General features: G+C 55.1%; 1 protein-coding gene across 1 annotated transcript; it reads left to right on the top strand.

The window, feature by feature from the left end:
- Positions 1-549: 549 nt before the first annotated feature.
- Positions 550-3,501, top strand: LOC146756308 (uncharacterized). The gene is made up of 4 exons (XM_085524432.1): positions 550-618; positions 1,182-1,273; positions 1,777-1,885; positions 2,213-3,501. The coding sequence occupies exons 1-4, from the start codon at positions 551-553 to the stop codon at positions 2,736-2,738; spliced, it is 795 nt and encodes a 264-aa protein (XP_085380558.1). The 5' UTR covers position 550; the 3' UTR covers positions 2,739-3,501.
- Positions 3,502-24,253: the final 20,752 nt, after the last annotated feature.

The following is a 24,253-nucleotide window of genomic DNA, read 5'->3' as shown; positions in this document are numbered from 1 at the left end:
GGCTGGCGACTGCAATGAGTAGCACTTGGGAGGCAGTGCTGGAAGAGCCACCGCGTGATGGACTCTGACATTCTGGTGTGATTTTCCAGGCCTCAATAAAATGGAGACCCTCAAATACGCTGAGGTGGCCGAGGCCGCATCTGTGAGCTGGCAGACTGGGAAGGCCTGCATATTTGGCACCACAACGCTCGTCTCCCAGTGCCTGAGGAAGGGGGAGGACATTGCCTTTGTCCTGAAGGACATCGGAGTGCTCCTCATCGAGAGAGCAAGAGTCCAAATGAAGTTCTACTATGACTTCCTTGAGAAGATCTGCGGGAAGGTGAAACTCGAGAAGGTTGTTTTCAAGGTAAGGTTTTGGTTTCTCCATGGCCCTTGCACTGCCTGCACATGGCTCTCCAGGACCTGGCCTGCTGCTCGGGCCATGCAAGTGCTGCGGTGCTGCCAGCTCTGCCGGCCTTGGGCTCCTCCAGCAGCCTCCAGTGCCTCAGCCATGACCACGACGTCCCACATCCTCCCTGTTCCTCCCCTGCAGGCACCCTGGCTGCTGGACATGGTGGTGACCCCGGTGACAGCGGTTGCCTCCCTGACACTCTCTGGCCGAGTCGTCGTCTTTCCCAGGTGAGTGCATTTGTGGCTGCAGCCCCTGCTTGACGCAGCTGCTCAGCTCTCCTGCAGCAGCATTTGCTCCTTGTGACCACGAGTGTCCTGCCATGGGAACACAGGCAGAAATAGCTCAGAGGAGCGAGGCAGAAAATGGGCAGCTCTCGTGTTCCAGCTTGTCCTCAGATAGATCTGATGGGAGAGATGAAGGGATTTAGGGGATGTTTTCATCCCATCGTGGCCTGGGTGGCTCCATTTTAGGTTGTGGATGCCCCGTCCTTGGAGGCGTTCAAGGCCAGGTTGGACGGGGCTCTGGGCAACCTGATCTAGTGAATGTGGATGTTTGGTGTCCTGCGAGCAGGGGGTTGAAACATGATCCTTGAGTCCAGTCCCTTCCAACCCGGGTCATTCTGTGATTGATTCTGTGATTTCCCAGGACAGCCCTTGGTACTGGGGCTCTGGACACTGGGCAGTAACGGCCTTTAGGCAAGGTGACCGTCTACCTGTGAGCAGGTGATGACAGTGAGCAGAAAGGGCAGCTGGAGCCCTGGGTCACACTCGTGTCTCCTCCTTTTGTCCAGGTTTCGTCGGGAGTTTGCACCCAAACCACCACCCGGGCAACGCTGCAGACCCCCACGAGTCCCATTGCTACCTCTTGTCCAGGCCAAGAAAGGTAAAGCAGCCGCCAGCTCCTCTCCATCCCACATACAACCAACGTGCGATGGGAAAATGCCCAGCCCACCATCACCCAAAAGCTCTGACTGCCATAACCATTGACTCCAGCCCTGCACTGCCTCTCCTCCTGAGCACAAGTTGCCCTGATGAAATCCAGGATCTGGGTGTGATGTTCCCACAGAGCCCCCAGCCCTGAGTATGGCAAGAGAAGGGGGGCTCCTGGGCCTTGTCCTGCCCCCAGGAAATGAGCCCCCAAAAGAGGCTGTCACCTCACAGGCACCACCCAGCTCCTCCTTCCCAAAGCTGATGCCACTCATGCACTCCCAACATAGAGCTGCATCCCGGAGAGGAGGAGCTGGGCACAAGGCACAGAGGGCCCACAGTCTGTGGAGATGGCAGAGCGGCCATCTTGGGTGGTTTGGGTCAGGCCTGAGCAGCCCTGCCTGTCACCAGGCAGCAGGTTCAGGATCAGTCTCCTCTGACCAGATCTCTCCTTCCCAGCTGCAGAGGAACCTCCAGCATTGCCACCCCTCCCCAGCTGGATCACTGTCACCTTTCTGGTGGAAGAACCGCCCAAAGAGGCAGAAAGCGATGAGGAGGAGGAGGACAGGTGAGACTGCAGGCTCAGGGTTGGGGTCTGCACGGGGTGTTTCCTTGGCCTTTAAAGAGCCCATTCCCCAGCCCCACACAGTCACTGTTCGGGGCCACACAGCGGTGCTGAGTGCAGCACAAGGAGGGGTGGGATGGGGCTGCTGAGAGCCCCCATTTCACATGGCTGGCCCCTTTTCAGCCCTCAGGAGAGCTCCCTCAGGAGTGCAACCCAAGAGCTGTGCGTGGGAAGGCTGCATTGCAGCCAAGGGTCCTGGCTCGGGGTTGCAGGATACGGCCCCAAAACCATCACCCACTCAGGCTGACCCCTCCCCTTGTGTCTTTGCAGTGAGGAGACAGAGGAACTGCAGGCGCCTTCTGACAAGAAGAAGCGTAAGAAAAAGAAGAAGAAGGCAAAACGCTCCAAAAAAAGCAAAGAGGCCGAGGTCAAAAGCTCTTCCGAAAGCTTAGAGACCGAGGCAAAAAGCTCTCCAGAAACCAAAGAGGATGAAGTGCAATCTGCTACCGAAAGCAAAGAGGCGGAGATGGGACCAGCACCGGCAGAGGCAGAGCAACCTCCAATTGCCATAGAAGAAGAAGACCCAGACTTTGTGAGGGTCCCCACTGTAGTAGAAGAGCCAAAAAAGCCCCAGGCCAAGCTCAGAAAGGCCAAGCGCAGTGGAGCCCCAGCCGTGCCACAGACACCACTGGCAGCCCTATGGTCCTCGAGCTCCGAGACCAGCCTGCCCAAGGAGCGCACCTACAGCTCCTTTGGTCTGCTGCCACTGAGGCACAAGGGGAGCGGATCTCTGCAGAGTCAGCCACCAAAGAGCAAAGCGGGGCTCCCCAGGTGGGGGATGTCCTGTCCACGCTGACCAGGGCATGGGGTGCCCAAAAGAAGCACAGCTCCACCTGAGGCTGCCAAACAGCTGTGCCATTCCTATCTCTGCCATTCCTATCTCTGCCATTCCTAGCTGTGCCATTCCTGGGTGCCCATCTGAACCCTTCTTTGGTTCTGGCTCAAAGTTGGCTTTTGGAGGCACTGCTTCCCATAAGACTCTGACTTACCCAGGACATGAGAGGTGGCTGTGGCAATCACCGTCACTTGGAGGACAGTTTGACACTGGAAAGCATTTCTGTGGAGCTGTTTGCCTTTGGAAGACAGTGCTCAGAAGTGTTTCCTGCTGGAAGATCTGTAACCAAAACCTCACTCCAGCTTGGTATGGGAGAACTGGGGAACGATACCATCGTATTATTTGAGAAACAGGATACAGGTGGGCACCTCCCTTACTGCTGAGATCCCCAAACCAGAAGCTGCCACTCCAAGGACAGCGAACTCCACCTCTGTTGGACTTATTGATAAGTTGGGACAACTGCTGTTTTCATCAGCCAAACAACAACACCTGATGGCACATCACTTCAGAAGATCAACATCTGGACCTACATAAACTTAACCCCAACCCTAACCCTAACCCCAACAACAACCCTAACCCTAACCCATGGTAGTGACCATCTGACCATCTCTCTTTTGTTTCCTGTATACTGTTTGCTTTTATTTCCTACCTTTTCTATTGCCCGTCTTCCTTTCCACATCTCCCTAAACAATTTGATTGGCAATAAACTGGACGGGCAAACAAAACATTCAACTCCTTGAGTCTTAATCTCTCCGTCGGGTACACGTATATTAAAAGAACCTCCCTCTCGCTCTGATAATGGGAGTGAGACAGTGTCACCTCCCTGAAGAGAAGCAGAGGTAGAGGGACAATAGGGACTCTTCCTTCCGAGACCCCTGGGCTCTGACAGACGGGGTGCCTGCATTCCTTGGAGCCTTGGCATCAAACAGAGACAAAAAGGAACAGGCAGAGGAGTGCCTAATGAAGATGGAAGATGCTTCAGCTGTGGTTGCCATGGCTGGATACAACCAACAACCCAAGGCTAAGCATGCTCTCCTGTCTCCGTCCCAGTTCTGGAAATAGGCAGAAGAGCTCAGTGTTCTCTTGCCTTCATTTACTGCCGTGAGCCATTCGGAAATGCACGTTGTTTCAGGCAGGCACAAGCCCAAGGGTCTAAACCACAGCCTGATGTTGGAAACGTCCAGAGAATTTATCAGGACGGTTCCTGTGATAAAGCAGATTTTACTGGCAATTGCAGCGGCGGGCGTCCTGCAAGCAGGAGAGCAGCACAGAAAACAGCGTTACATCTCTTATGCCCCGTTACCCAACGCCGATCTCTTTCTCCCCTGGTTTCTCACTGGCTGACTACTTTAGGTTCACAATCTCCCTGAGGCTCAGCTACACATAGGGATACTGGGTAAACACAAAGCTTTGGGTGCTGGGCCCCATGGCAGATGGAAGTGGGCTGGCTGGTGTGAAACCGGACCAAAACCCTCAAGGAAGGGAGCTTGATGTGCTGAAACCCAGATGGTTGGGGGCCTGTTAGACCCCATGGCAAATGGAAGTGGGCTGGCTGGTGCAGAGCACAGAAGGAAGGGGGCTTGCTGTGCCGCAGCCAAGGAGGAAGGGGCTTGAGGAGCCCAACGGCAGAAGGAATTAGACAATTCCTCCCCTAAATAGCACATTTATCTCCAAAAGAAGGCAGTTTGTCTTTTAAATATCAATTTTTAGCCCCAAAATCTATTTCCTCCCTTAAATATCACTACCTATGGCTAAACACGGGGTAAACATGAACATGGGGTACACATGGGTAAACATGAAGCTTTGCTTGCTCAGGAGTTATTCCAGCACCTGCAGACTCAATTCTTGCTCACAGTTTCTGGATGTCTGCTGCCCCCACCCCAGTGAGTATCCCCTGGTTGCGCTATGCCCAACCAACAGCAGCCGGGCTCCCAGCAATGTGCTGATGGCCTGGACTCCTCCATGTCAAATCAATGCAATTCACCACTCAAAAGACATGTTTGTGTTTTTGTCTTCCAATCTGTATTGTGACTGCAAACTAGTGCCACATCCAAACTGCTTTTCAGGGTATTGCCTTTTCTTTGCAACGTCTCTTGCTCTTTGGACATTCAGCTGGCCATCACTACGAGGCCATGGGTGTTGCCTGAAAAGCATCACGCCAAACCCAGCAGAGCTGGGCTGAGTCAAGGCAGTGAAACCCACCCCATGGTCTTCAGCGAGCTCCAAGGCCAGCCTGCCCTCGGTGTCCAAAGGGAGTAAGTGAGCGCTGCAGCCACCGAGCTCCCGGTCAGCAGATGACAGACGTGTAGGAGCGAGAAGCTCAGGCCAGCACAGGAAGAGCCTCAGATGCCGGTGGGCTCAGCATCTCACTGAAGGGAGGTTGTAGTGAGCTGGGGGTCGGCCTCTTCTCTCATGTAGACAGTGATAGAACTAGAGGGAATGGTTCAAAGCTGTGGCAGGGCAGATTCAGGCTGGACATTAGGAAGTATTACTTCTTGGAAAGGGTGGTCAGGCACTGAAATGCACTGAACAGGGAGGTGGTGGAGTCACCGACCATGGGAGTGTTCAAGAAACATTTGGATGTTGTGTTGAGGGATATGATTGAACTGGGAAGTATTGGTGATGGTTGGACTGGATGATCTTCTAGGTCTTTTCCAACCTTGATCATTCTGTGATTCTGTGATTCCCCATGGGTCCTTTGTGGTGCATATGGGAAACTAATGGGGTCCTATGCGGTCTTTATGGGGTCTTTATGGGGTCATTATGGGGTCCTATGCGGTCCTTATGGGGTTCTTATGGGGTCCTATGTGGTCTTTATGTGTCCTATGTGTTGTTGTGTTTAGGGATATGATTTAACTGGGAAGTATTGGTGATGGTTGGACTGGATGATCTTCTAGGTCTTTTCCAACCTTGATAATTCTGTGATTCTGTGATTCTGTGATTCAGAATGGTGTTTCAGAACGAGCCTGCCCACGGGGCCCACTGCCTCCTCCTCTGGTGTGGTGCTGCTGGCACACAAGGGCTCCAGGAATGGGGAGTGCCAACCAGCACGGGGCAGAGCTGGGCTGGTGCCGTGTCATAATGGGCAGCTGCCAGCACTGGCCACGCTGTCACCGCGTCGCCGTGGCCACGTTTATGACACGGCCACCCGGGAGGGTTCTGCAGGCAGTGCCCAGTGCCGGGTCCTGCATCCTGAAGGAGCATCTGACAGAGAGCAGACGCATCTGGAAGGTATGAGTTTTCACGTGGCTGTTGCCAACGCGGAGCGCCCTGCTGCGGTGAAGCGGGCCAAGATGAGATTCTGGCAGGATGGCCCTGCTCCACAGCGTGACTGCAAAACGCCAGAGGTCACCGCCAAAGGTACGTGGGTCTGCAGCCACCACTGGAGCAGAGCTGCCTCCAAGTGCTGGCGCTGAGCGGGCCTGACACAGCATGGGGATCGTCTCAGTTCTGGGGACAGTGCCGACACTTTCCATCTGCCACCTCCGTCCCGGGCTGAGAGAAGCGCCCTTGGGAAGTGGCAGATGCAGAGTGTGACCTGCTTTTCCTCTGCCCTTCAGAGCGACTTGCTGTCTGGGATGCGGTGGCCACGCACATACAAGAGCAGCTCCTGCTACGCAAGGTGGGTCAACGCCTTCTTCCTGCTGGCCTGTTTGGAGGGCTGCAGAGTCCTTTGCGTTTGGCCACAGAAGGCAGTGACTTCCCCTCCGCAGAAAGCAGGGAACTTGGCCCCAAATCCCTGTAAAGTACCAGTGGGCCTTGTGCATACGGGCTATGACTTGTGCTGTGTGCTGTAGTGTGCTGGGGCTGATCCCACTCCAAAAGCACAGTCCCCACACAGGGCAGCATTCAGCTCTTCCTCCAGCCTTAACCCTTTGGCCCTTCCCTTCTATTCCATGCACAGGGGGTCCGAGTTCCCACCTTCGGTTCCTTCAGCATTGTCTCTGAACGGATCAGAGTTGGGAAAGGAAACATGACCATGCAGTGGCCTGTGTTTCACCTGGCTAAGAACCTTGCGAGCATCCATGACCAGATGAACGAGGAATACCCGCCAGGTAGGAGGGGGCTTCAACCCTTTCTGGCTGCCCAGACAGGACAAACGGGGCTACAGCCTCCATTCTGAAATCAAACCTCCCCCTTCACGGAGCCCGTCCAAACATGAGCTTGTCCTGGCTGGCGACTGCAATGAGTAGCAGTTGGGTGGCAGTGCTGGAAGAGCCACCGCGTGATGGACTCTGACATTCTGGTGTGATTTTCCAGGCCTCAATAAAATGGAGACCCTCAAATACGCTGATGTGGCTGAGGCCGCATCTGTGAGCTGGCAGACTGGGAAGGCCTGCATATTTGGCACCACAACGCTCGTCTCCCAGTGCCTGAGGAAGGGGGAGGACATCGCCTTTGTCCTGAAGGACATCGGAGTGCTCCTCATCGAGAGAGCGAGGGTCCAAATGAAGTTCTACTATGACTTCCTTGAGAAGATCTGCGGGAAAGAGAAACTCGAGAAGGTTGTTTTCAAGGTGAGGTTTTGGTTTCTCCACGGCCCTTGCGCTGCCTGCACGTGGCTCTCCAGGACCTGGCCTGCTGCTCGGGCCATGCAAGTGCTGCGGTGCTGCCAGCTCTGCCGGCCTTGGGCTCCTCCAGCAGCCTCCAGTGCCTCAGCGTGACCAGGACGTCCCACATCCTCCCTGTTCCTCCCCTGCAGGCGCCCTGGCTGCTGGACATGGTGGTGACCCCGGTGACAGCGGTTGCCTCCCTGACACTCTCTGGCCGAGTCGTTGTCTTTCCCAGGTGAGTGCATTTGTGGCTGCAGCCCCTGCTTGACGCAGCTGCTCAGCTCTCCTGCAGCAGCATTTGCTCCTTGTGACCACGAGTGTCCTGCCATGGGAACACAGGCAGAAATAGCTCAGAGGAGCGAGGCAGAAAATGGGCAGCTCTCGTGTTCCAGCTTGTCCTCAGATAGATCTGATGGGAGAGATGAAGGGATTTAGGGGACATTTTCATCCCATCATGGCCTGGGTGGCTCCATTTTAGGTTGTGGATGCCCCATCCTTGGAGGCGTTCAAGGCCAGGTTGGACGGGGCACTGGGCAACCTGATGTAGTGAATGTGGATGTTTGGTGCCCTGCGAGCAGGGGGTTGAAACATGATCCTTGAGTCCAGTCCCTTCCAACCCGGGTCATTCTGTGATTGATTCTATGATTTCCCATGACAGCCCTTGGTACTGGGGCTGTGGACACTGGAGAGGTGCGGCTTTTAGGCAAGGTGACCGTCTGCCTGTGAGCAGGTGATGACAGTGAGCAGAAAGGGCAGCTGGAGCCCTGGGTCACACTCGTGTCTCCTCCTTTTGTCCAGGTTTCGTCGGGAGTTTGCACCCAAACCACCACCCGGGCAACGCTGCAGACCCCCACGAGTCCCATTGCTACCTCTTGTCCAGGCCAAGAAAGGTAAAGCAGCCGCCAGCTCCTCTCCATCCCACATACAACCAACGTGCGATGGGAAAATGCCCAGCCCACCATCACCCAAAAGCTCTGACTGCCATAACCATTGACTCCAGCCTGGCACTGCCTCTCCTCCTGAGCACACATTGCCCTGATGAAATCCAGGATCTGGGTGTGATGTTCCCACAGAGCCCCCAGCCCTGGGTATGGCAAGAGAAGGGGGGCTCCTGGGCCTTGTCCTCCCCCCAGGAAATGAGCCCCCAAAAGAGGCTGTCACCTCACAGGCACCACCCAGCTCCTCCTTCCCAAAGCTGATGCCACTCATGCACTCCCAGCACAGAGCTGCATCCCGGAGAGGAGGAGCTGGGCACAAGGCACAGAGGGCCCACAGTCTGTGGAGATGGCAGAGCGGCCATCTTGGGTGGTTTGGGTCAGGCCTGAGCAGCCCTGCCTGTCACCAGGCAGCAGGTTCAGGATCAGTCTCCTCTGACCAGATCTCTCCTTCCCAGCTGCAGAGGAACCTCCAGCATTGCCACCCCTCCCCAGCTGGATCACTGTCACCTTTCTGGTGGAAGAACCGCCCAAAGAGGCAGAAAGCGATGAGGAGGAGGAGGACAGGTGAGACTGCAGGCTCAGGGTTGTGGTCTGCCCGGGGTGTTTCCCTGACCTGGAAAGAGCCCATTCCCCAGCCCCACACAGTCACTGTTCGGGGCCACACAGCGGTGCTGAGTGCAGCACAAGGAGGGGTGGGATGGGGCTGCTGTGAGCCTCCATTTCACGTGGCTGGCCCCTCTTCAGCCCTCAGGAGAGCTCCAGTGCAACCCAAGAGCTGTGCGTGGGGAAGGCTGCATTGCAGCCAAGGGTCCTGGCTCGGGGTTGCAGGATACGGCCCCAAAACCATCACCCACTCAGGCTGACCCCTCCCCTTGTGTCTTTGCAGTGAGGAGACAGAGGAACTGCAGGCGCCTTCTGACAAGAAGAAGCGTAAGAAAAAGAAGAAGAAGGCAAAACGCTCCAAAAAAAGCAAAGAGGCCGAGGTCAAAAGCTCTTCCGAAAGCTTAGAGACCGAGGCAAAAAGCTCTCCAGAAACCAAAGAGGATGAAGTGCAATGCTCAACCGAAAGCAAAGAGGCAGAGATGGGACCAGCACCGGCAGAGGCAGAGCAACCTCCAATTGCCATAGAAGAAGAAGACCCGGACTTTGTGAGGGTCCCCACTGTAGTAGAAGAGCCAAAAAAGCCCCAGGCCAAGCTCAGAAAGGCCAAGCGCAGTGGAGCCCCAGCCGTGCCACAGACACCACTGGCAGCCCTATGGTCCTCGAGCTCCGAGACCAGCCTGCCCAAGGAGCGCACCTACAGCTCCTTTGGTCTGCTGCCACTGAGGCACAAGGGGAGCGGATCTCTGCAGAGTCAGCCACCAAAGAGCAAAGCGGGGCTCCCCAGGTGGGGGATGTCCTGTCCACGCTGACCAGGGCATGGGGGGCCCAAAAGAAGCACAGCTCCACCTGAGGCTGCCAAACAGCTGTGCCATTCCTATCTCTGCCATTCCTAGCTGTGCCATTCGTAGCTGTGCCATTCCTAGCTGTGCCATTACTGGGTGCCCATCTGAACCCTTCTTTGGTTCTGGCTCCAAGTTGGCTTTCGGAGGCACTTCTTGCCATAAGACTCTGACTTTCCCAGGACGTGAGAGGTGGCTGTGGCAATCACCGTCACTTGGAGGACAGTTTGACATTGGAAAGCATTTCTTTGGAGCTGTTTGCCTTTGGAAGACAGTGCTCAGAAGTGCTTCCTGCTGGAAGATCTGGGACCAAAACCTCACTCCAGCTTGGTATGGGAGAACTGGGGAACGATACCATCGTATCCTGTGAGAAACAGGATACATGTGGGCACCTCCCTTACTGCTGAGATCCCCAAACCAGAAGCTGCCACTCCAAGGACAGCGAACTCCACCTCTTTTGGACTTATTGATAAGTTGGGACAACTGCTGTTTTCATCAGCCAAACAACAACACCTGATGGCACATCACTTCAGAAGATCAACATCTGGACCTACATAAACTTAACCCCAACCCTAACCCTAACCCCAACAACAACCCTAACCCTAACCCATGGTAGTGACCATCTGACCATCTCTCTTTTGTTTCCTGTATACTGTTTGCTTTTATTTCCTACCTTTTCTATTGCCCGTCTTCCTTTCCACATCTCCCTAAACAATTTGATTGGCAATAAACTGGACGGGCAAACAAAACATTCAACTCCTTGAGTCTTAATCTCTCCGTCGGGTACACGTATATTAAAAGAACCTCCCTCTCGCTCTGATAATGGGAGTGAGACAGTGTCACCTCCCTGAAGAGAAGCAGAGGTAGAGGGACAATGGGGACTCTTCCTTCCGAGACCCCTGGGCTCTGACAGACGGGGTGCCTGCATTCCTTGGAGCCTTGGCATCAAACAGAGACAAAAAGGAACAGGCAGAGGAGTGCCTAATGAAGATGCAAGATGCTTCAGCTGTGGTTGCCATGGCTGGATACAACCAACAACCCAAGGCTAAGCATGCTCTCCTGTCTCCGTCCCAGTTCTGGAAATAGGCAGAAGAGCTCAGTGTTCTCTTGCCTTCATTTACTGCCATGAGCCATTTGGAAATGCACGTTGTTTCAGGCAGGCACAAGCCCAAGGGCCTAAACCACAGCCTGATGTTGGAAACGTCCAGAGAATTTATCAGGACGGTTCCTGTGATAAAGCAGATTTTACTGGCAATTGCAGCGGCGGGCATCCTGCAAGCAGGAGAGCAGCACAGAAAACAGCGTTACATCTCTTATGCCCTGTTACCCAACGCCGATCTCTTTCTCCCCTGGTTTCTCACTGGCTGACTACTTTAGGTTCACAATCTCCCTGAGGCTCAGCTACACATAGGGATACTGGGTAAACACAAAGCTTTGGGTGCTGGGCCCCATGGCAGATGGAAGTGGGCTGGCTGGTGTGAAACCGGACCAAAACACTCAAGGAAGGGAGCTTGATGTGCTGAAACCCAGATGGTTGAAGGCCTGTTAGACCCAATGGCAAATGGAAGTGGGCTGGCTGGTGCAGAGCACAGAAGGAAGGGGACTTGCTGGGCCGCAGCCAAGGAGGAAGGGGCTTGAGGAGCCCAGCGGCAGAAGGAATTAGACAATTGCTCCCCTAAATAGCACATTTATCTCCAAAAGAAGGCAGTTTGTCCCTTAAATATCAATTTTTAGCCCCAAAATCTATTTCCTCCCTTAAATATCACTACCTATGGCTAAACACGGGGTAAACATGAACATGGGGTACACATGGGTAAACATGAAGCTTTGCTTGCTCAGGAGTTATTCCAGCACCTGCAGACTCAATTCTTGCTCACAGTTTCTGGATGTTTGCTGCCCCCACCCCAGTGAGTATCCCCTGGTTGCCCTGTGCCCAGCCAACAGCAGCCTGTCTCTCAGCAGTGTGCTGATGGCCTGGACTCCTTCATGTCAAATCAATGCAATTCACCACTCAAAAGACATGTTTGTGTTTTTGTCTTCCAATCTGTATTGTGACTGCAAACCAGTGCCACACCCAAACTGCTTTTCAGGGTATTGCGTTTCCTTTGCAACGTCTCTTGCTCTTCGGACTTTCAGCTGGCCATCACTACGAGGCCATGGGTGTTGCCTGAAAAGCATCACGCCAAACCCAGCAGAGCTGGGCTGAGTCAAGGCAGTGAAACCCACCCCATGGTCTTCAGCGAGCTCCAAGGCCAGCCTGCCCTCGGTGTCCAAAGGGAGTAAGTGAGCGCTGCAGCCACCGAGCTCCCGGTCAGCAGATGACAGACGTGTAGGAGCGAGAAGCTCAGGCCAGCACAGGAAGAGCCTCAGATGCCGGTGGGCTCAGCATCTCACTGAAGGGAGGTTGTAGTGAGCTGGGGGTCGGCCTCTTCTCTCATGCAGACAGTGATAGAACTAGAGGGAATGGTTCAAAGCTGTGGCAGGGCAGATTCAGGCTGGGCATTAGGAAGTATTACTTCTTGGAAAGGGTGGTCAGGCACTGGAATGCACTGAACAGGGAGGTGGTGGAGTCACCGACCATGGGAGTGTTCAAGAAACATTTGGATGTTGTGTTGAGGGATATGATTGAACTGGGAAGTATTGGTGATGGTTGGACTGGATGATCTTCTAGGTCTTTTCCAACCTTGATCATTCTGTGATTCTGTGATTCCCCATGGGTCCTTTGTGGTGCATATGGGATACTAATGGGGTCCTATGCGGTCTTTATGGGGTCTTTATGGGGTCATTATGGGGTCCTATGCGGTCCTTATGGGGTTCTTATGGGGTCCTATGTGGTCTTTATGTGTCCTATGTGTTGTTGTGTTTAGGGATATGATTGAACTGGGAAGTATTGGTGATGGTTGGACTGGATGATCTTCTAGGTCTTTTCCAACCTTGATAATTCTATGATTCTGTGATTCTGTGATTCAGAATGGTGTTTCAGAACGAGCCTGCCCACGGGGCCCACTGCCTCCTCCTCTGGTGTGGTGCTGCTGGCACACAAGGGCTCCAGGAATGGGGAGTGCCAACCAGCATGGGGCAGAGCTGGGCTGGTGCCGTGTCATAATGGGCAGCTGCCAGCACTGGCCACGCTGTCACCACGTCGCTGTGGCCACGTCTATGACACGGCCACCCGGGAGGGTTCTGCAGGCAGTGCCCAGTGCTGGGTCCTGCATCCTGAAGGAGCATCTGACAGAGAGCAGACGCATCTGGAAGGGATGAGTTCCCACGTGGCTGTTGCCAACGCGGAGCGCCCTGCTGCGGTGAAGCGGGCCAAGATGAGATTCTGGCAGGATGGCCCTGCTCCACAGCGTGACTACAAAACGCCAGAGGTCACCGCCAAAGGTACGTGGGTCTGCAGCCACCACTGGAGCAGAGCTGCCTCCAAGTGCTGGCGCTGAGCGGGCCTGACACAGCATGGGGATCGTCTCAGTGCTGGGGACGGTGCCGACACTTTCCATCTGCCACCTCCGTCCCGGGCTGAGAGAAGCGCTTTTGGGAAGCGGCAGATGCAGAGTGTGACCTGCTTTTCCTCTGCCCTCCAGAGCGACTTGCTGTCTGGGCTGCGGTGGCCACGCACATACAAGAGCAGCTCCTGCTACGCAAGGTGGGTCAACGCCTTCTTCCTGCTGGCCTGTTTGGAGGGCTGCAGAGTCCTTTGCGTTTGGCCACAGAAGGCAGTGACTTCCCCTCCGCAGAAAGCAGGGAACTTGGCCCAAAATCCCTGTAAAGTACCAGTGGGCCTTGTGCATACGGGCTATGACTTGTGCTGTGTGCTGTAGTGTGCTGGGGCTGAACCCAGTCCAAAAGCACAGTCCCCACACAGGGCAGCCTTCAGCTCTTCCTCCAGCCTTAACCCTTTGGCCCTTCCCTTCTCTTCCATGCACAGGGGGTCCGAGTTCCCACCTTCGGTTCCTTCAGCATTGTCTCTGAACGGATCAGAGTTGGGAAAGGAAACATGACCATGCAGTGGCCTGTATTTCACCTGGCCAAGAACCTTGCGAGCATCCATGACCAGATGAACGAGGAATACCCGCCAGGTAGGATGGGGCTTCAACCCTTTCTGGCTGCCCAGACAGGACAAACGGGGCTACAGCCTCCATTCTGAAATCAAACCTCCCCCTTCACGGAGCCCGTCCAAACATGAGCTTGTCCTGGCTGGCGACTGCAATGAGTAGCAGTTGGGTGGCAGTGCTGGAAGAGCCACCGCGTGATGGACTCTGACATTCTGGTGTGATTTTCCAGGCCTCAATAAAATGGAGACCCTCAAATACGCTGATGTGGCTGAGGCCGCATCTGTGAGCTGGCAGACTGGGAAGGCCTGCATATTTGGCACCACAACGCTCGTCTCCCAGTGCCTGAGGAAGGGGGAGGACATCGCCTTTGTCCTGAAGGACATCGGAGTGCTCCTCATCGAGAGAGCGAGGGTCCAAATGAAGTTCTACTATGACTTCCTTGAGAAGATCTGCGGGAAAGAGAAACTCGAGAAGGTTGTTTTCAAGGTGAGGTTTTGGTTTCTCCACGGCCCTTGCGCTGCCTGCACGTGGCTCTCCAGGACCTGGCCTGCTGCTCGGGCCATGCAAGTGCTGCGGTGCTGCCAGCTCTGCCGGCCTTGGGCTCCTCCAGCAGCCTCCAGTGCCTCAGCCGTGACCACGACGTCCCACATCCTCCCTGTTCCTCCCCTGCAGGCGCCCTGGCTGCTGGACATGGTGGTGACCCCGGTGACAGCGGTTGCCTCCCTGACACTCTCTGGCCGAGTCGTTGTCTTTCCCAGGTGAGTGCATTTGTGGCTGCAGCCCCTGCTTGACGCAGCTGCTCAGCTCTCCTGCAGCAGCATTTGCTCCTTGTGACCACGAGTGTCCTGCCATGGGAACACAGGCAGAAATAGCTCAGAGGAGCGAGGCAGAAAATGGGCAGCTCTCGTGTTCCAGCTTGTCCTCAGATAGATCTGATGGGAGAGATGAAGGGATTTAGGGGACATTTTCATCCCATCGTGGCCTGGGTGGCTCCATTTTAGGTTGTGGATGCCCCATCCTTGGAGGCGTTCAAGGCCAGGTTGGACGGGGCTCTGGGCAACCTGATGTAGTGAATGTGGATGTTTGGTGCCCTGCGAGCAGGGGGTTGAAACATGATCCTTGAGGTCCCTTCCAACCCGGGTCATTCTGTGATTGATTCTGTGATTTCCCAGGACAGCCCTTGGTACTGGGGCTGTGGACACTGGGGAGGTGCGGCTTTTAGGCAAGGTGACCGTCTGCCTGTGAGCAGGTGATGACAGTGAGCAGAAAGGGCAGCTGGAGCCCTGGGTCACACTCGTGTCTCCTCCTTTTGTCCAGGTTTCGTCGGGAGTTTGCACCCAAACCACCACCCGGGCAACGCTGCAGACCCCCACGAGTCCCATTGCTACCTCTTGTCCAGGCCAAGAAAGGTAAAGCAGCCGCCAGCTCCTCTCCATCCCACATACAACCAACGTGCGATGGGAAAATGCCCAGCCCACCATCACCCAAAAGCTCTGACTGCCATAACCATTGACTCCAGCCCTGCACTGCCTCTCCTCCTGAGCACAAGTTGCCCTGATGAAATCCAGGATCTGGGTGTGATGTTCCCACAGAGCCCCCAGCCCTGGGTATGGCAAGAGAAGGGGGGCTCCTGGGCCTTGTCCTCCCCCCAGGAAATGAGCCCCCAAAAGAGGCTGTCACCTCACAGGCACCACCCAGCTCCTCCTTCCCAAAGCTGATGCCACTCATGCACTCCCAACACAGAGCTGCATCCCGGAGAGGAGGAGCTGGGCACAAGGCACAGAGGGCCCACAGTCTGTGGAGATGGCAGAGCGGCCATCTTGGGTGGTTTGGGTCAGGCCTGAGCAGCCCTGCCTGTCACCAGGCAGCAGGTTCAGGATCAGTCTCCTCTGACCAGATCTCTCCTTCCCAGCTGCAGAGGAACCTCCAGCATTGCCACCCCTCCCCAGCTGGATCACTGTCACCTTTCTGGTGGAAGAACCGCCCGAAGAGGCAGAAAGCGATGAGGAGGAGGAGGACAGGTGAGACTGCAGGCTCAGGGTTGGGGTCTGCACGGGGTGTTTCCTTGGCCTTTAAAGAGCCCATTCCCCAGCCCCACACAGTCACTGTTCGGGGCCACACAGCGGTGCTGAGTGCAGCATAAGGAGGGGTGGGATTGGGCTGCTGCGAGCCTCCATTTCACATGGCTGGCCCCTCTTCAGCCCTCAGGAGAGCTCCAGTGCAACCCAAGAGCTGTGCGTGGGGAAGGCTGCATTGCAGCCAAGGGTCCTGGCTCGGGGTTGCAGGATACGGCCCCAAAACCATCACCCACTCAGGCTGACCCCTCCCCCTGTGTCTTTGCAGTGAGGAGACAGAGGAACTGCAGGCGCCTTCTGACAAGAAGAAGCGTAAGAAAAAGAAGAAGAAGGCAAAACGCTCCAAAAAAAGCAAAGAGGCCGAGGTCAAAAGCTCTTCCGAAAGCTTAGAGACCGAGGCAAAAAGCTCTCCAGAAACCAAAGAGGATGAAGTGCAATCTGCTACCGAAAGCAAAGAGGCAGAGATGGGACCAGCACCGGCAGAGGCAGAGCAACCTCCAATTGCCATAGAAGAAGAAGACCCGGACTTTGTGAGGGTCCCCACTGTAGTAGAAGAGCCAAAAAAGCCCCAGGCCAAGCTCAGAAAGGCCAAGCGCAGTGGAGCCCCAGCCGTGCCACAGACACCACTGGCAGCCCTATGGTCCTCGAGCTCCGAGACCAGCCTGCCCAAGGAGCGCACCTACAGCTCCTTTGGTCTGCTGCCACTGAGGCACAAGGGGAGCGGATCTCTGCAGAGTCAGCCACCAAAGAGCAAAGCGGGGCTCCCCAGGTGGGGGATGTCCTGTCCACGCTGACCAGGGCATGGGGGGCCCAAAAGAAGCACAGCTCCACCTGAGGCTGCCAAACAGCTGTGCCATTCCTATCTCTGCCATTCCTAGCTGTGCCATTCCTAGCTGTGCCATTCCTAGCTGTGCCATTCCTGGGTGCCCATCTGAACCCTTCTTTGGTTCTGGCTCCAAGTTGGCTTTCGGAGGCACTTCTTGCCATAAGACTCTGACTTTCCCAGGACGTGAGAGGTGGCTGTGGCAATCACCGTCACTTGGAGGACAGTTTGACATTGGAAAGCATTTCTGTGGAGCTGTTTGCCTTTGGAAGACAGTGCTCAGAAGTGCTTCCTGCTGGAAGATCTGGGACCAAAACCTCACTCCAGCTTGGTATGGGAGAACTGGGGAACGATACCATCGTATCCTGTGAGAAACAGGATACATGTGGGCACCTCCCTTACTGCTGAGATCCCCAAACCAGAAGCTGCCACTCCAAGGACAGCGAACTCCAACTCTGTTGGACTTATTGATAAGTTAGGACAACTGCTGTTTTCATCAGCCAAACAACAACACCTGATGGCACATCACTTCAGAAGATCAACATCTGGACCTACATAAACTTAACCCCAACCCTAACCCTAACCCCAACAACAACCCTAACCCTAACCCATGGTAGTGACCATCTGACCATCTCTCTTTCGTTTCCTGTATACTGTTTGCTTTTATTTCCTACCTTTTCTATTGCCCGTCTTCCTTCCCACATCTCCCTAAACAATTTGATTGGCAATAAACTGGACGGGCAAACAAAACATTCAACTCCTTGAGTCTTAATCTCTCCGTCGGGTACACGTATATTAAAAGAACCTCCCTCTCGCTCTGATAATGGGAGTGAGACAGTGTCACCTCCCTGAAGAGAAGCAGAGGTAGAGGGACAATGGGGACTCTTCCTTCCGAGACCCCTTGGCTCTGACAGACGGGGTGCCTGCATTCCTTGGAGCCTTGGCATCAAACAGAGACAAAAAGGAACAGGCAGAGGAGTGCCTAATGAAGATGCAAGATGCTTCAGCTGTGGTTGCCATGGCTGGATACAACCAACAACCCAAGCCTTAAGCATGCTCTCCTGTCTCCGTCCCAGTTCTGGAAATAGGCAAAAGAGCTCAGTATTCTCTTGCCTTCATTTCCTGCTGTGAGCCATTCGGAAATGCACGTTGTTTCAGGCAGGCACAAGCCCAAGGGCCTAAACCACAGCCTGATGTTGGAAACGTCCAGAGAATTTATCAGGACGGTTCCTGTGATAAAGCAGATTTTACTGGCAATTGCAGCGGCGGGCGTCCTGCAAGCAGCAGAGCAGCACAGAAAACAGCGTTACATCTCTTATGCCCTGTTACCCAACGCCGATCTCTTTCTCCCCTGGTTTCTCACTGGCTGACTACTTTAGGTTCACAATCTCCCTGAGGCTCAGCTACACATAGGGATACTGGGTAAACACAAAGCTTTGGGTGCTGGGCCCCATGGCAGATGGAAGTGGGCTGGCTGGTGTGAAACCGGACCAAAACCCTCAAGGAAGGGAGCTTGATGTGCTGAAACCCAGATGGTTGAAGGCCTGTTAGACCCCATGGCAAATGGAAGTGGGCTGGCTGGTGCAGAGCACAGAAGGAAGGGGGCTTGCTGGGCCGCAGCCAAGGAGGAAGGGGCTTGAGGAGCCCAACGGCAGAAGGAATTAGACAATTGCTCCCCTAAATAGCACATTTATCTCCAAAAGAAGGCAGTTTGTCCCTTAAATATCAATTTTTAGCCCCAAAATCTATTTCCTCCCTTAAATATCACTACCTATGGCTAAACACGGGGTAAACATGAACATGGGGTACACATGGGTAAACATGAAGCTTTGCTTGCTCAGGAGTTATTCCAGCACCTGCAGACTCAATTCTTGCTCACAGTTTCTGGATGTCTGCTGCCCCCACCCCAGTGAGTATCCCCTGGTTGCCCTGTGCCCAGCCAACAGCAGCCGGGCTCCCAGCAGTGTGCTGATGGCCTGGACTCCTCCATGTCAAATCAATGCAATTCACCACTCAAAAGACATGTTTGTGTTTTTGTCTTCCAATCTGTATTGTGACTGCAAACTAGTGCCACATCCAAACTGCTTTTCAGGGTATTGCGTTTCCTTTGCAACGTCTCTTGCTCTTCGGACTTTCAGCTGGCCATCACTACGAGGCCATGGGTGTTGCCTGAAAAGCATCACGCCAAACCCAGCAGAGCTGGGCTGAGTCAAGGCAGTGAAACCCACCCCATGGTCTTCAGCGAGCTCCAAGGCCAGCCTGCCCTCGGTGTCCAAAGGGAGTAAGTGAGCGCTGCAGCCACCGAGCTCCCGGTCAGCAGATGACAGACGTGTAGGAGCGAGAAGCTCAGGCCAGCACAGGAAGAGCCTCAGATGCCGGTGGGCTCAGCATCTCACTGAAGGGAGGTTGTAGTGAGCTGGGGGTCGGCCTCTTCTCTCATGCAGACAGTGATAGAACTAGAGGGAATGGTTCAAAGCTGTGGCAGGGCAGATTCAGGCTGGACATTAGGAAGTGTTACTTCTTGGAAAGGGTGGTCAGGCACTGGAATGCACTGAACAGGGAGGTGGTGGAGTCAGCGACCATGGGAGTGTTCAAGAAACATTTGGATGTTGTGTTGAGGGATATGATTTAACTGGGAAGTATTGGTGATGGTTGGACTGGATGATCTTCTAGGTCTTTTCCAACCTTGATCATTCTGTGATTCTGTGATTCCCCATGGGTCCTTTGTGGTGCATATGGGATACTAGTGGGGTCCTATGCGGTCTTTATGGGGTCTTTATGGGGTCATTATGGGGTCCTATGCGGTCCTTATGGGGTTCTTATGGGGTCCTATGTGGTCTTTATGTGTCCTATGTGTTGTTGTGTTTAGGGATATGATTTAACTGGGAAGTATTGGTGATGGTTGGACTGGATGATCTTCTAGGTCTTTTCCAACCTTGATAATTCTATGATTCTGTGATTCTGTGATTCAGAATGGTGTTTCAGAACGAGCCTGCCCACGGGGCCCACTGCCTCCTCCTCTGGTGTGGTGCTGTTGGCACACAAGGGCTCCAGGAATGGGGAGTGCCAACCAGCACGGGGCAGAGCTGGGCTGGTGCCGTGTCATAATGGGCAGCTGCCAGCACTGGCCACGCTGTCACCTCGTCGCCGTGGCCACATCTATGACACGGCCACCCGGGAGGGTTCTGCAGGCAGTGCCCAGTGCCGGGTCCTGCATCCTGAAGGAGCATCTGACAGAGAGCAGACGCATCTGGAAGGGATGAGTTCCCACGTGGCTGTTGCCAACGCGGAGCGCCCTGCTGCGGTGAAGCGGGCCAAGATGAGATTCTGGCAGGATGGCCCTGCTCCACAGCGTGACTACAAAACGCCAGAGGTCACCGCCAAAGGTACATGGGTCTGCAGCCACCACTGGAGCAGAGCTGCCTCCAAGTGCTGGCGCTGAGCGGGCCTGACACAGCATGGGGACGGTGCCGACACTTTCCATCTGCCACCTCTGTCCCCGGCTGAGAGAAGCGCCCTTGGGAAGCGGCAGATGCAGAGTGTGACCTGCTTTTCCTCTGCCCTCCAGAGCGAGTTGCTGTCTGGGATGCGGTGGCCACGCACATACAAGAGCAGCTCCTGCTACGCAAGGTGGGTCAACGCCTTCTTCCTGCTGGCCTGTTTGGAGGGCTGCGGAGTCCGTTGCGTTTGGCCACAGAAGGCAGTGACTTCCCCTCCGCAGAAAGCAGGGAACTTGGCCCCAAATCCCTGTAAAGTACCAGTGGGCCTTGTGCATACGGGCTATGACTTGTGCTGTGTGCTTTAGTGTGCTGGGGCTGATCCCAGTCCAAAAGCACAGTCCCCACACAGGGCAGCCTTCAGCTCTTCCTCCGGCCTTAACCCTTTGCCCCTTCCCTTCTCTTCCATGCACAGGGGGTCCGAGTTCCCACCTTCGGTTCCTTCAGCATTGTCTCTGAACGGATCAGAGTTGGGAAAGGAAACATGACCATGCAGTGGCCTGTGTTTCACCTGGCCAAGAACCTTGCGAGCATCCATGACCAGATGAACGAGGAATACTCGCCAGGTAGGAGGGGGCTTCAACCCTTTCTGGCTGCCCAGACAGGACAAACGGGGCTACAGCCTCCATTCTGAAATCAAACCTCCCCCTTCACGGAGCCCGTCCAAACATGAGCTTGTCCTGGCTGGCGACTGCAATGAGTAGCAGTTGGGTGGCAGTGCTGGAAGAGCCACCGCGTGATGGACTCAGACATTCTGGTGTGATTTTCCAGGCCTCAATAAAATGGAGACCCTCAAATACGCTGAGGTGGCTGAGGCTGCATCTGTGAGCTGGCAGACTGGGAAGGCCTGCATATTTGGCACCACAACCCTCGTCTCCCAGTGCCTGAGGAAGGGGGAGGACATCGCCTTTGTCCTGAAGGACATCGGAGTGCTCCTCATCGAGAGAGCGAGGGTCCAAATGAAGTTCTACTATGACTTCCTTGAGAAGATCTGCGGGAAGGTGAAACTCGAGAAGGTTGTTTTCAAGGTGAGGTTTTGGTTTCTCCACGGCCCTTGCGCTGCCTGCACATGGCTCTCCAGGACCTGGCCTGCTGCTCGGGCCATGCAAGTGCTGCGGTGCTGCCAGCTCTGCCGGCCTTGGGCTCCTCCAGCACCCTCCAGTGCCTCAGCCGTGACCACAACGTCCCACATCCTCCCTGTTCCTCCCCTGCAGGCGCCCTGGCTGCTGGACATGGTGGTGACCCCGGTGACAGCGGTTGCCTCCCTGACACTCTCTGGCCGAGTCGTCGTCTTTCCCAGGTGAGTGCATTTGTGGCTGCAGCCCCTGCTTGACGCAGCTGCTCAGCTCTCCTGCAGCAGCATTTGCTCCTTGTGACCACGAGTGTCCTGCCATGGGAACACAGGCAGAAATAGCTCAGAGGAGCGAGGCAGAAAATGGGCAGCTCTCGTGTTCCAGCTTGTCCTCAGATAGATCTGATGGGAGAGTTGAAGGGATTTAGGGGATGTTTTCATCCCATTGTGGCCTGGGTGGCTCCATTTTAGGTTGTGGATGCCCCATCCTTGGAGGCGTTCAAGGCCAGGTTGGACGGGGCACTGGGCAACCTGATGTAGTGAATGTGGATGTTTGGTGCCCTGAGAGCAGGGGGTTGAAACATGATCCTTGAGTCCAGTCCCTTCCAACCCGGGTCATTCTGTGATTGATTCTGTGATTTCCCAGGACAGCCCTTGGTACTGGGACTGTGGACACTGGGGAGGTGTGGCTTTTAGGCAAGGTGACCGTCTGCCTGTGAGCAGGTGATGACAGTGAGCAGAAAGGGCAGCTGGAGCCCTGGGTCACACTCGTGTCTCCTCCTTTTGTCCAGGTTTCGTCGGGAGTTTGCACCCAAACCACCACCCGGGCAACGCTGCAGACCCCCACGAGTCCCATTGCTACCTCTTGTCCAGGCCAAGAAAGGTAAAGCAGCCGCCAGCTCCTCTCCATCCCACATACAACCAACGTGCGATGGGAAAATGCCCAGCCCACCATCACCCAAAAGCTCTGACTGCCATAACCATTGACTCCAGCCCTGCACTGCCTCTCCTCCTGAGCACACATTGCCCTGATGAAATCCAGGATCTGGGTGTGATGTTCCCACAGAGCCCCCAGCCCTGGGTATGGCAAGAGAAGGGGGGCTCCTGGGCCTTGTCCTCCCCCCAGGAAATGAGCCCCCAAAAGAGGCTGTCACCTCACAGGCACCACCCAGCTCCTCCTTCCCAAAGCTGATGCCACTCATGCACTCCCAACACAGAGCTGCATCCCGGAGAGGAGGAGCTGGGCACAAGGCACAGAGGGCCCACAGTCTGTGGAGATGGCAGAGCGGCCATCTTGGGTGGTTTGGGTCAGGCCTGAGCAGCCCTGCCTGTCACCAGGCAGCAGGTTCAGGATCAGTCTCCTCTGACCAGATCTCTCCTTCCCAGCTGCAGAGGAACCTCCAGCATTGCCACCCCTCCCCAGCTGGATCACTGTCACCTTTCTGGTGGAAGAACCGCCCAAAGAGGCAGAAAGCGATGAGGAGGAGGAGGACAGGTGAGACTGCAGGCTCAGGGTTGTGGTCTGCACGGGGTGTTTCCCTGACCTGGAAAGAGCCCATTCCCCAGCCCCACACAGTCACTGTTCGGGGCCACACAGCGGTGCTGAGTGCAGCACAAGGAGGGGTGGGATGGGGCTGCTGCGAGCCTCCATTTCACGTGGCTGGCCCCTCTTCAGCACTCAGGAGAGCTCCAGTGCAACCCAAGAGCTGCGCATGGGGAAGGCTGCATTGCAGCCAAGAGTCCTGGCTCGGGGTTGCAGGATACGGCCCCAAAACCATCACCCACTCAGGCTGACCCCTCCCCTTGTGTCTTTGCAGTGAGGAGACAGAGGAACTGCAGGCGCCTTCTGACAAGAAGAAGCGTAAGAAAAAGAAGAAGAAGGCAAAACGCTCCAAAAAAAGCAAAGAGGCCGAGGTCAAAAGCTCTTCCGAAAGCTTAGAGACCGAGGCAAAAAGCTCTCCAGAAACCAAAGAGGATGAAGTGCAATCTGCTACCGAAAGCAAAGAGGCAGAGATGGGACCAGCACCGGCAGAGGCAGAGCAACCTCCAATTGCCATAGAAGAAGAAGACCCGGACTTTGTGAGGGTCCCCACTGTAGTAGAAGAGCCAAAAAAGCCCCAGGCCAAGCTCAGAAAGGCCAAGCGCAGTGGAGCCCCAGCCGTGCCACAGACACCACTGGCAGCCCTATGGTCCTCGAGCTCCGAGACCAGCCTGCCCAAGGAGCTCACCTACAGCTCCTTTGGTCTGCTGCCACTGAGGCACAAGGGGAGCGGATCTCTGCAGAGTCAGCCACCAAAGAGCAAAGCGGGGCTCCCCAGGTGGGGGATGTCCTGTCCACGCTGACCAGGGCATGGGATGCCCAAAAGAAGCACAGCTCCACCTGAGGCTGCCAAACAGCTGTGCCATTCCTATCTCTGCCATTCCTATCTCTGCCATTCCTAGCTGTGCCATTCCTAGCTGTGCCATTCCTGGGTGCCCATCTGAACCCTTCTTTGGTTCTGGCTCAAAGTTGGCTTTCGGAGGCACTTCTTGCCGTAAGACTCTGACTTACCCAGGACATGAGAGGTGGCTGTGGCAATCACCGTCACTTGGAGGACAGTTTGACATTGGAAAGCATTTCTTTGGAGCTGTTTGCCTTTGGAAGACAGTGCTCAGAAGTGCTTCCTGCTGGAAGATCTGGGACCAAAACCTCACTCCAGCTTGGTATGGGAGAACTGGGGAACGATACCATCGTATCCTGTGAGAAACAGGATACATGTGGGCACCTCCCTTACTGCTGAGATCCCCAAACCAGAAGCTGCCACTCCAAGGACAGCGAACTCCAACTCTGTTGGACTTATTGATAAGTTGGGACAACTGCTGTTTTCATCAGCCAAACAACAACACCTGATGGCACATCACTTCAGAAGATCAACATCTGGACCTACATAAACTTAACCCCAACCCTAACCCCAACCCCATCCCCAACCCTAACCCTAACCCATGGTAGTGACCATCTGACCATCTCTCTTTCGTTTCCTA

Source organism: Coturnix japonica, chromosome 27 (genome assembly GCF_054131305.1).
Source record: "Coturnix japonica strain WE chromosome 27, WE-NBRP24, whole genome shotgun sequence".
Classification (NCBI taxonomy): Eukaryota; Metazoa; Chordata; class Aves; order Galliformes; family Phasianidae; genus Coturnix; species Coturnix japonica.
Note: the sequence above shows the minus strand (reverse complement) of the source record. Positions and strands in the feature narration are given on the sequence as shown.